The sequence below is a fragment of the Hakea prostrata genome, chromosome 8, assembly GCF_041222555.1.
Source record: "Hakea prostrata isolate BN-2017 chromosome 8, UWA_Hpros_2, whole genome shotgun sequence".
Classification (NCBI taxonomy): Eukaryota; Viridiplantae; Streptophyta; class Magnoliopsida; order Proteales; family Proteaceae; genus Hakea; species Hakea prostrata.
This window is the reverse complement of record NC_142607.1, coordinates 15439278-15451552: the sequence shown is the minus strand read 5'-3', so window position 1 is coordinate 15451552 and position 12275 is coordinate 15439278. Positions and strand designations below refer to the sequence as shown.

General features: G+C 37.9%; 1 protein-coding gene across 2 annotated transcripts in view; it reads right to left on the bottom strand.

Annotated features, from left to right (window-relative positions):
* The window catches only part of LOC149007254 (lysine-specific demethylase REF6-like), a 48903-nt gene extending 39178 nt beyond the window's left edge, over positions 1 to 9725 (bottom strand). For both annotated transcript variants that reach the window (XR_016174980.1, XM_089164941.1), the window contains exon 1: positions 8631 to 9725. Coding sequence is in view for 1 of the 2 variants with exons in the window: in XM_089164941.1 (XP_089021067.1) it covers positions 8631 to 9483 (853 nt within the window). In the remaining variant the exon portion in view is untranslated. The remainder of the gene's footprint in view (positions 1 to 8630) is intronic.
* Between the last annotated feature and the right edge of the window lie 2550 nt (positions 9726 to 12275).

The following is a 12275-nucleotide window of genomic DNA, read 5'->3' as shown; positions in this document are numbered from 1 at the left end:
AGCTGAGTTGAAGATGAAGCAGAACTCCAAGCATCAAAACATGCTTCTACTTCTAGTACTAATTTTAATTCTAAAATACATATTACATTACACACACTTTATGACTGTATATGACTTTATATTGATGCCTTGATGGACAGATATAGGATCTTTTGGACTCCATGTATTGCTCACTGCATTGACTTAATGTTAAAGGACATAGGAAAGGCCAAGCTAGTGAAAAAGATCATGGAACAAGCCCAACAAGTTATCACCTTCATCTATAACCACACCTATGCATTAAAGATGATAAGGGACAAGTGTCAAGGTGACTTAGTGAGGCCAGGCATAACTAGATTAGCTACCAATTGGATAACACTGCAAAGCTTTGAGAGTAGGAAAACTGGCCTTAAGAGCATGTTTACATCAAAGCAGTGGTTTAACTGGGAGGGTTCTTCATCCATAGGGGGAAGGAGAGCACAATTAACCATATTCAATGACAATATCTAGCATAATGTGAGGACAGTGGTGAAGATGCTTGAGTCAGTGGTGCATGTGTTAAGGATAGTAGATCAGCAGAGAAGTCCTACTCTACCACACATATGAGCTGCAATAAATAGGATAAAGCAACAAGTTGCTCAGATTTACCCACAGGGCAACAAGAAAATCCTCAACATCATCCAAGTTAGATGGGAGTCAATGTTGCAACATCCACTATATAAGGCTACTAGGCTAGTGAATAGTTAAGTCTACAAATCAATTTAATTTTCATTATATTATCACATTATTAAGTATTGACTATTCTCTCTTATTTTTGCTTTTTCTTACACATCATACTATCTAAATCCCAAGTACCATTACAAAGACATTGGGATAAAGCAAGATTTGATAGATGCCATCCAAACTGTAGCGGAGAGGTTAAAACCTGATTCATCTAAACAGGCAAACATCCTTATGGAGGTGAGATTGTGATTTGATGATATTCACAATTCATAGTTTTATACTAAGTTATTAAGTATTAACCTAGTAAAAAAAATTTCTTCATATATTGGATGAAGACATTTAGGGATGCCATTGGGAGCTTCGGTCGTTCCGTGGCCATATTGGGACTAGAATTCACCCCTGGGGGTAAGTTAATTCATTATATATTTGATTAGTTATATTCTATCTTTAAGTTAGCTACTTAAGTATTGAAATGACTTGGAGTCTATGTTTGTTGCAGCCGAATGGTAGTTGCAATTTGGACATGACTCACCTCACTTGAGTATGATTGCATGCAAAGTGCTCTCCCAGACATGTTCTAACATTGGTTGTGAGCGAAATTGGAGCACCTTCAACCTTATTCACTCAAAGAGGCACAACTGATTGGGTGTGAAGCGTTTAGAGGACCTTGTCTATCTACACTATAATATGAGACTGAGGGAGGATCATATTAAATAGGGGTTGGATAAGAGAATAACAATATCAAGTTGGCCGACATATTTGAGATAAATGATAATGATAACCCAATAGTTGAGAGCCCTTGCTGGATGAGGAGGGAGGTCATCCCAGTAGACAAATTGCAAAGGAGATGGAGGCTAATGTGGCTGACTTCATGGCCCAGGAGGGGAGTGCACAAGCAGTGCCTACCCATCCCTTCGTGCCACACCCTAGTGCATCCACCCAAAGTGAGGATTTGATTGTCTGGTCCGACAACGAGGATGATGCAACTCAGGCATCCCTTAACGACGACGATGATGATGATGGAAGGGATGAGGGTGTTGGACCTCATGATCAGGATTCAACAGATTCTAGGGACGGAACACCATAATCACCACCAATACGTGAAAGGAAGGGGAAGGATGACCACCAAGATTCACAGGCGAGAGTCAATTCACCCATGTGACACAGGATTCAAACCATAGTAGAGCTACATCTCGAGGCAAAAATATTGCGTTCACATATTCGAGGAAGGGGAATAGGAGACATCACGGATATGGCACGGAGGACACGCCATCATATGGGTCTTACCATCCCGATGATGCGGAGAGCTTGGTGGGCTCTATGAGATCGATAAGCATAGATGATTCCAGAGACTCCACCTCTAGAGAATCTGAATGGCATAGGCCCACAGAGTACTAGTATGATACTATTATGGAAAGTGGTTGACTTATGGAGCATATGGTTATGGACCTTATGGTGTCCCTCCTAACTATCAGACTCAAAGTCAGCCACCAGTGGAGCCTTATGGTTATAAAGCTTATAGAGCTTATGGTATCCCTCCCACTGTCACCTATCAGAGTCAGCCACTGAACCTTACTATCATTATGGAGCTTATCGTGTCCCTGCCCTCGCCGAAAACCAAGGTGTTTCTTCATTTGTTCAGCAGACTTCCACTCTATACCACAGCCACCACTAGCCCTTCCGTCTATAGTTGAGCCAATTCCTTATTTGGAGATTCCCAACTTCCCACTATCAGGACATTTTAGCATGTGGATGAGGCCATATACAGAGCTGCAATTGTCAACTATGTCAACAAGAGCAAACATCATGGGATGTGTATCGTCATTTGTATGGAGTGCAAGGGGGAAGAGGGAGACATGGAATAGAGCAAACTTGTACTTGATAATGTTCTCGGTTCTTCTCATAGATACTATATACTTGAATGTTACCTTTTCAATGGTTTTTTTGGTAAACTAGTAGTTCAATTGTGTTTATTATGCTTAAAATAGGTAGTATGCAAGAATCCATATCATTTTGAGTCCATATGAGGCTCGAAACTGAAGTTCAAACTTTAGGAAAAAAATCAAATGTTTCGACCAAAATTTCGGTCGAAACCTGGAAATCTCACACTTTCCCTAGGTCGAAATCCAAGTTTTGATTGAAATTTCTTCCTTGCTTGCAAGAAGGAAAAGTAATAGGCAAAGGTATAGGCAAGTAAAGAAACAATATTGGTTACTATTAAGGGTGTCAATACGGTATCGAAACCATTTAACCATACCGAACCGCGTTGCTTAAAACCGCACCGTTTCAAACTCGGTACAGTATGTACCCGAAACCGTTTTCTGGAATTCGATAAGGTACGGTTTCGGTTTCAGATTGTGTACCTTCGGTATATATCGTATACCGTACCAAATTACCGAATACCCCTTTTGTACTGTATTGAAGTTTAGTTTTGTAATTTTATTTTAAAGTTTAAACCCTAAGTCCCCAAAATACCCATACATGGGGAAGAAAATTATTATTCTTGTTTGACAAATGACGATTGTGACTTTGTTTCTCATGAAACGTGTTACGTATTCAAAACCTTAATTTGCTGATGTAAAAGACAAAACATGCTACAGTTCTAATTTTTGTTATTGTGTAGGAATTGTATAATTCTTTACACATTAACACTTCCCATATAAATCTATGTCTCTTTTTTTCTTTTTTGGCATGGTATTGTTTTGTTTGCTGCCAACAGATTATCCAAACATACTTGTTAAGGAACTGAATTCTGCAGGGTTCAGTGATCTGTTTGTTTCATAAATTTCCATCCATTTTTTTATTTGGCTAAATGTTAACTGGTTAAACATCACAAAATGAAAAACAGGAAGCTTTCTGTTTGAATGACAAAACAAAAAATTGTTTCATTTTCAGTTGATTCAGTGTTATGTTTTCATCTTGCCTGGGTAATTTGATTTCCATTCGTCTGCTAATCAGCTTCATCAATTTTGTCTTGAGTCCATCAAATCCCCAATCAAGCCCATCATTTTCCTCTTCTTTTTTTCGTCCAAAACAAGCCCATCATTTTCTGAAATAATTATGGGTAGTTCAGATTCTTGTAATCAACTCTTAACCTTATGATAACTATGTCCTTAATTGGTAATAAAACCACTGAGCATAGAATAAAAATGCAAAATAGGAAAAGCTCTCTTCATTTTTGAAAATTTACATTAAGCAGATGGAGACAGCTGAACAGCTGGGTGTTGAGAGTGAACACAACTGAACCAAAGGTTTGCAAGCAGGATAATGGTTTATGATGGGTACACATAGGTTTTGCTTCCTTAGAGTGGTGAAATTTCCAATAAGTGATCCAGGCTATGTGACATTAGCAAGTGTTGCTTGCTTTGGTTACCTGTGAGTATGATGAACAACAATTCTCTCCAGTGGTAAACTAAGTTGGGGATTGCTTGCAGTAACTAGACTTGAGGATAGGACTTCCTAGAACCTCAATCACTCTTAATAGGAACGAAAGGTGAAGGGGAAAACCATCTATTAAACAAGCATTTCTTTGTTTAAGTAAGTACGTTCATGAAATCAATATTTTGGTTTATTGTGGCAATATTACAAATTAGAAGATTAGAAGAATGGGTGTTTTATACCGAAATCCTATCGTACCATATACTAAACCGTTCTGTTTTTGTCGTACCGATTTCATACCGAAAATCGTACCAAACCATTTTTAAAATACCATTTTCATATTGTACCGTATAAATTTGGTATGGTATGGTTTTGGTATGACGGTTTGAAATGCAGTACGATACCGGTACCGTACCGAATTACCAATATTGTACCATATTGACACCCTTAGTTACTATAGACAAAGTACGTGGGTAAAAGACAGTATAGGTTACTGCAGACTAAGTATGTAAGGTAGTATGGGTTACTACAGACCTAGATGGTAGATAAAGGTAGCATAGGTTACTAACTTACTACAAACCAAATAGGTTGGTAAAGGTAGTATAGGTTACTACAAACCAAGTAGATAGGTAAAGGGAGTATAGGTTACTACAGACCATGTAGGTAGGTAAAGATAGTATAGGTTACTACAGACCAAGTAGATAGGTAGGTGTTACTTTAGAATACCATCGTAGGAGGACAAAGATCTTCACCAATAATATTCTTCAACAAATCCTGAGTAAATATAGAAAGAGTTTCCAATCTCCCCCTCACGTGTAGGATTACACGTGGAAATTAATTACCAAAAATCAGTCAATCCTCGGTTCCACACCCATCTTGCTAACTCATGGGCTCACAAAATCTGAGCAAATTAGCCCAACTTAAGGGAACAATGGCACTATTATAATAAACCAGAATTTTTCAAGGAGTTATTTGTAAATGTAGGAAAAGAATGGCAAATCTGTAAATAAACTGACATTAAAGTAGAGATGAAAGATCTGTAATTTTCAAAAGCATGGATGCCAAAATAAACAAAGAGATGGTAATGTATGAGTGGAAGGGGTAGTTTGGTAACATAAAATAAATTAAGGTATACAGAAAATAGAATGTACCGTGAGGGAAAATAATAAAATAGAAGATAGAAATAGTAACCTAATCACAGAATTAAGGAATCAAAAAAGAGAAGAAGAGGTCCCATCTGCAGTGTGAACCAGAGGCAAAGCAGAACCTGCGAAGAAGACAAAGCAAGAGAGAAAGGAAATCCAAGAATCAGCAACAGAGTTTTTTTTTTTTTTTTTTTTGGAAGAATAAAGAGATACTGTTATAAGAGAGAATCTGGCTGCAAAGAGAAAGAATTGCAGTTTTAAAATTTTTTTTTTTTTTAAAGAAAGGAGCAGCAAATTGATTTTGAAAGTATCAACATCAGATTCTTCAACTAAAAGAACTTAGTAAATGGGTCTAAGAAATAATACACCCCAAGAAGAAGAATCAACTCAGAAAAGTAGAGAGTATAGGATTGCTAGCACATGGTCAATGAGACATCAAAAAGCAAAGCATCTGCAAGTCTGTTTTAGAGTGGCAGCAGTCACTAATCAGGCCATCTAAATTCCCCAGAACTTCAATCAAGTGTTCCATTAATTGTGCAAGAACAATCCTCAAAAGAAACAGCAACTTAAGTTGGTGGGAAGCATGTAATCAGCAGGTACCTCAGACAGCAGAAACAGAACGCAAGCAACAGCCAGTGAATATTGCAGATTTGCAGTCCAGATAAAATTTATAATTCATCAAAGGAAAAAGGACATCCCAGAAAACACGGCAGGACAATAGCAATCACAGCAGATCTCGAACTGAAGGAGATGACTTGCGCTGAATTTGGGGCTGCACTAGATAAGGGGGGAAAAGAAGAAAAACTGAGCAGTCAAGAGAAGAAGAAAAAAACAGTCTTTAGACAGATTGAACCTGCTCTGCTATTATGTTAAAATTTCAGCACTTGTAATCAGCCTTGGGACTGAAAGAAAATTTAGAAAGAAAAAGAAGAAGGGAGAGAGATTGCATGTGTATTTTGGCTTTCCCATGGTACTTTAGTTATAATGTAAAATCATGTCTTTCCTAAACTGAATTATAGCAAAATGAAAATTATATATTACATAAAATCTCCCAAATCTAATAAAAATGAAACTATCCTAGGGAGATTACTTGTCAACCAACCTATAAGAAAAATAGAAAGTAACCAAAATAGAAAGCAACTAAAATAGAAACAAAAGGAAAATAGAAAATATCCAAAAAGGAAACTCCAAGCTGCTGCTCCAAAACGTGTGCACCAAAGCAGCAGCTCCAAGACTTGCACACCAAGGCAGAATCTCCATAATGTGCGCAAATCTCAACACCTCTTATAAAAGCTTTGAAGAATAAAAGAATAAGGCTTCGAGCTCGTCACAAAAAAAGGTAATCCAGGTATAAGGCTTCTGCACAAGCAGAGTCTAGGGGGCAATTTTCCAACACAGCCATACCCAAGCAATTTTGGCTATAAGCGGTTGTTTAGAAACCTTGACCACATGCTACAACTGGGTCCACCGAATTGCACCAAGGTTCGTTACAGGATCTTCACTATGAACAATTTTACTCAAGAAGCATACTATGGACTTTCCACGGCGACAAGGCTCAGGATAGGCAAGCTCAATCACTTGGCCAATCATTATTTTAAGAAACTTTACATGCACACCCTCGAGTTTGCATTGATACTACAGAAACACCCCCAATTATGCAAACCTTACACAGTTCCACTCCTTTAGGCACCGATTAGGTTACATTTCCAATTAATGATTGGGAATCAAAATATTTTTTTAATGCCCCTAACATGTTAAAATGACCAAACTTCCCCTAAACTGAAACCCTCTTTTCAAAGTTGAACCTTACACATAGAGATGGGTGAAGAGGGAATCCATTCACTCATCTTATTCATTGATTAAGTTGAGCTGCCGGGGGGACTGAAGGGCCTTGCCGAAAATCACCCACAACCGCCGGGAAATAAAGGCCCTCTGCCACCGCTGCCTTTTTTCATAAGAACTAATTAAGCATGTTGCATCAGGCAACATAAGTCAGCCAGCTCAGCACCAGCCCAGCTTGTTTGGTATCTTCAGGAATGAGAGGCTGGCATTGAAGTGGTTCAGTAGGTTGGTTGCATCACAACACTTGCATATGCTTGTTCTACTTCTATTCCCTGCATAGTTGCTATTGAGGACAGATGCTCTATTTAGTTTCCATTGAACACAAAAGAGCTATATATCTATCTTGGTTTTGGAACTTGTGAATGGGTAGGTTGTTAAATTTTCCACAGGTTGAAGCAATTGTCTATGGAAAGGGAGGTCATTCTTTATTCATTAAATCCCCCGTTTGAATGGTTGGTTTTTTGGGTTACAAACATGACTGATGCTTGAATTTCACAAAGCCCCTATGCCACCATTTTTAATTACTTTAGAGTTTCAGACACCCTTTCCTTTCCATCGGTTACCCACTTCACCCCCACGACTCATGATTCTAATGCTGGAGACTCAGGAACAAATCACTGGTTCTATTGACCTAAATCTTCTCCATCCCTAACCTTCTCTTCCTCTCTCTCCTCCATCCTCTTTGAGTTTATCTACTCCTTTGTTCTTTCGGAATAGGGTTCTACTGAACCTTCTGCTTCAGAGAAGAACCATTGTTAAAAATCCTCTAAAACTCACAGTAATTTGATTCTTTTCAAGGTCCCCCAGCGTAGCCCTCTAGCATCACTTTCAAAATAAGTATGCAATAAAAAACTAAAATATTAGAAAGTCAAACTCAAAGACAATTTACATGAAAGGTTACAATGAGAATAACAAGCTAACATTTCATTAAGGCAAACAATAGCACTGTTAACCAAATCTTTTCTTATTTATGGTGAAAAAAATATTGAGGGTAGAAGTCTGATGAATAAGCAAAGAATAAGTACATCATTACTGTTTCACAACCTAAAAACTTTCTAGCAAACTTCACTTACAAAGAGATAAATGAGCGTAAAGGACAATAATTTAAGATCCAACACCGATGTTTGACTTAACCACTAGTTCTAGGATAGACAACCCGTGCCCTCTAGAATGATAAGCAATGAGAGCTAGCCATGTAAGGTTGCTTTGACTAGAATATCATCCAAAACATTATTGTACATCTCCAATCTTTCTTTCTTTTTTATTTTGGGCAAATATAGAGCTAGCTATTCTTTCACCTTTCACATCTCCAATCACCTGACTTAGTTTCTCCCAAAAATTAATCAATAATCCTTTTCCATGGCACTTGTTCATTTTTAACACCTCAACACCCATCCTGATAAGGCACTACAGGGGAACACTAAAACCAATGGTGCAACTTAAAAAACAATGCAATTGAACATCAAAAACATTGGCAAATACGCATAAGCAACATGAAAATGGCATAACGTTCCAATAAGAGAACAGGGGAAGCTCTGTTCCTCTACAGGATTATAAACTCACCAAGAGGATTAACCTCTCCCCCATAGCCATGCACCCTGATGACCTCCTCAAATGCAACAGCTGCATCCCTGGGAACACCATACCACGTCTTTCCCGCCCCCATATGCAAATAGTTTAAACTATGAAAATCATGATCTTCTACATGCCAAGCAAACCAGCTAAACATCATCGCTACGTAAACCATTGGTGAAGTCACACCCGGTATTTCCTCCTTCATGAACCTCAACAATGAACCTTTTGCCCTGGAAATTCCTCTCATATTCCATGCAGAACCTCCAACAGTAGCTGCTTCCCCTGCTTCTCGCAACTTCTTCCCACTAATAGGCACAAAAGCCGACCCAGGTATGTCATTTGCGTACTCTAGTGAGAAGGGTTTATCCACACTAGCTTTCCAAAAAAGGGTTTCAAGTTCCAGCGCCGTCAGTCCTTTTTTCCCAATTTTCTTCAAGTGGGTCTTCTCAAAATGCTTAGCTTTGACTTCAAATTGCTGAAGAGTATAAGTTTCACCACTCTGCCATACAGGTTTCCTAACAGGCCTCGGCTTCCGGGGGCAAAAACCGATCTGTTGCTGCCGAGTAGTGAATGTGGGTTGAAATTTAGGGTTAGAGTTAGCGTTTCGGGCAGCGAGCGAACGGTTTAGATTAGCAATAATAATTTTCTTCGGCGAGGGTGGGAGAGGAGGAACGATCTTGCAGATGCCGTACTTGGAAGCTTCCTTTTCGATCTTGAGAATGTAAGCGATTGGGTCTTGGAATTCCTCCAGAGTTGGGTAGAACTCTGGTGCCACAGGTAGATTTTTGAGCCATTGAAAGATTTCTGGAGGTGACTCCGCCCCTGTTGCTGCAGCAGCCATTATTGAAATGAAAGACAAAAAATGGAGACTATCCTTCGAAGTCTCTCATAAATTGATGGATAAAACATGAGGAAGAACAAGAAAAACAATAAAAGCAAGTATTGTGATGGATTAAACCACTACTTCCCTCTCGTTTCTGCTTTTGACCTGTTTCTTCTGCTCTGCTCTGCTTCACTCCTGAGCAGAGGATAAACGGTCAGAAGAGAAGAGGGGCCAATGTGAGAGACGAAATGTGACTAGCAGTCTTTATTCTGGTTTTGGCCTTTTCAACAAAAATGACGTCTTTTTATATGATTTTTGCCAACCCAATTAATTACATTTAAACAGAAAACAATTATTATTAATGAAAAATGAAAAATGAAAAAAAATTGTGAAGGGTCTAATATCCTGATTGGCTGGTTTCCAAACTCTCTTTTTTAATGTTTTGGCCCTTTTGGGTTCATTGCTGCTTCAGTTGTGAAAGATTTTAATACCCAATTATTACCATATCGCCAAAGTACATGTCAGCAGAATCTTTTTAGGTTCTTCACACGAATCAAAAAATGATATTACAAATTATTAATTAAGGAGAGAATTCCCATAGTTGACTTTGTAGGGATGCATTTTTACACTCTCAGGATCCGACGACGGTGATCTTGCAATTGTGATCTCTCACCGTTAATTAACCAATCTTTACGCATTTCTATCCATGTGAGGATCACTTTGTTAGGATATTCCCTCTTTCCATATGATTTATTTTATGAATTAATTTTCTCAATTTACAAAAAGAAAATAATAGAAAATTATTGAAAGGTTGCTCAATCAATAATGACGAGCACCTTCTACCTTCTATCAAAGAGGTCATGTGTTAGACTTAATTTCCTATGTTATATGTAATGCGCCTCCTAGCAAAGAGGTACAATATTGATCATGTGGATCCACGTGGCTTTGACCCGTAACCTCTAAACAACTTTTCGAGGGTAAGATGGTACATTTCATACATGATATTAAGATGAATCGGGATCTAAGATATGTGGAGAAACATAGCCAAACAATCTTATATATTGGGGATGAGGGTGTTACATCTTAGGTCAAGTTACGCCTTTGGCTTCAATGGATTTGAACTTTGATCTCTTACTTAGTTGTTGGTCTTTTATCAACTGAATCATCCATTGAAGTCAACGTGTTGTATACACTTTACTAAACTTTGTGGCGCTGAAACCTGTTTGTTAATTTTTATCAAAAATCTTATCAAAATTATAACAAACAGCCTGTCGTGCATGTTTGTACCAAGTATGACATGTACGTCTCAGGCAGTGGTCAACCTAAAGAGTATTGAACGGGGGACTAGACCAATGACAAATTATCAACACATGCTACCATATAATTTGAGCTCTTTGTGATTGACCAAGGGTTGCTGGAAGAGGAGAGCATTCATCCTAACAAGTAGTGTTTGAGTACTAACCTCGATTACTAGTTTAGCTAGCTTCCACTTGAGACGATACTTCATGCCTAAGAAGGCCTTCTTGGCCATCCCTAACAAAGGATATCCTGCTACAACTGCTCCCTCAACATCTCTCGATGCGCAACACTAGACGTATGGTTTAGGATACTTTAAACCTTGAGCACAGCTACTAAATTATCAGTCTTATAGCACAAGGTGTTGTCTTGTTTGGCCATCCTTACCATTCCCAGTGTCAGAAGTTGACACATCAAAATGGTCAAGTCTTCTCGTGATGTGTCCCTCTAACAAGATATCCGTGCCACTTAGACCATCCAACAATCACCATAAGTTAGGATCTACTATAAATGCCCTCCAACTACCACATTTAATAGTGATGTTTATTTTCTCCCACAATTTTCATTAAGCTTCTCAGCTCAAACAATTAAAAACCTTACTTTGAGATGATATTGTTCTTGAATCTTATTTAACATTTGGAACCAATTACTCCACATCACCATAGTCTTCCACACTAGCTCTCTTCTTTGGCGAGCAAGCAATCTCAAGACAACCAGAGTTGATAGCAGTTCACTCACATAAACCATGTTTGGGGGATTTTTATTAGGTCAGTTTATTATAAATTAATCGATCATCAATTTCCTTTTGGATGAAGGACACAATCCCATCAGTCACATCCAAAGATTGAGATAAGATTTAAAAAATAAAACATTTTTATGTTAATTTAATCTAAGTCTTTAGATGTAATTGATGGATATGCCACCTTCATCTAAAGGAAGATGGATGGTACATTTATGAGAACCTGATGAAAATTCATACTCTAGGGCAACAAAATTGGTTATTTTTTTATCAAACAAAGGTAAAATTCTTATTGGTATCAAATATCTTTTCTTTTTTCCCGATAAGGCCCACCAAACTCTCTCTTTTAAAAAACTTTATTACGTGTGTCTAGTTTATTTATTGAGTGAATAGATATGGAGTTCATGGATTTTATGATTGATAGGTTGCTTGGGAAAACTTCCATCCTCTTTCGCAGAAAATCCAAACGGCTCACTCTGATGATGAGTCGTTAAAAGACAAAAAAATATTGTCTTTTCTCATTTGGGGCTGAAGAAAAAGCAATAGAATTGCTCTTGTTTTGTCTTCACTTTGTTTCTAGAAAGTAATAATAAGAAAACCCTTTTGATTGAATTGACCGTTTTACTATTCTCTCTCTTCACACGGTGACACTTTTCTTTTCTTTTCTTCTTTTGGTGACCTCACACGGTGACATTTGTCTTCAAGTAAATGAAAACATTCTAATGGTTAAAAAAAAAAAAAAAAACATTATAATAAGAAAAGAGCCAGAAAACAA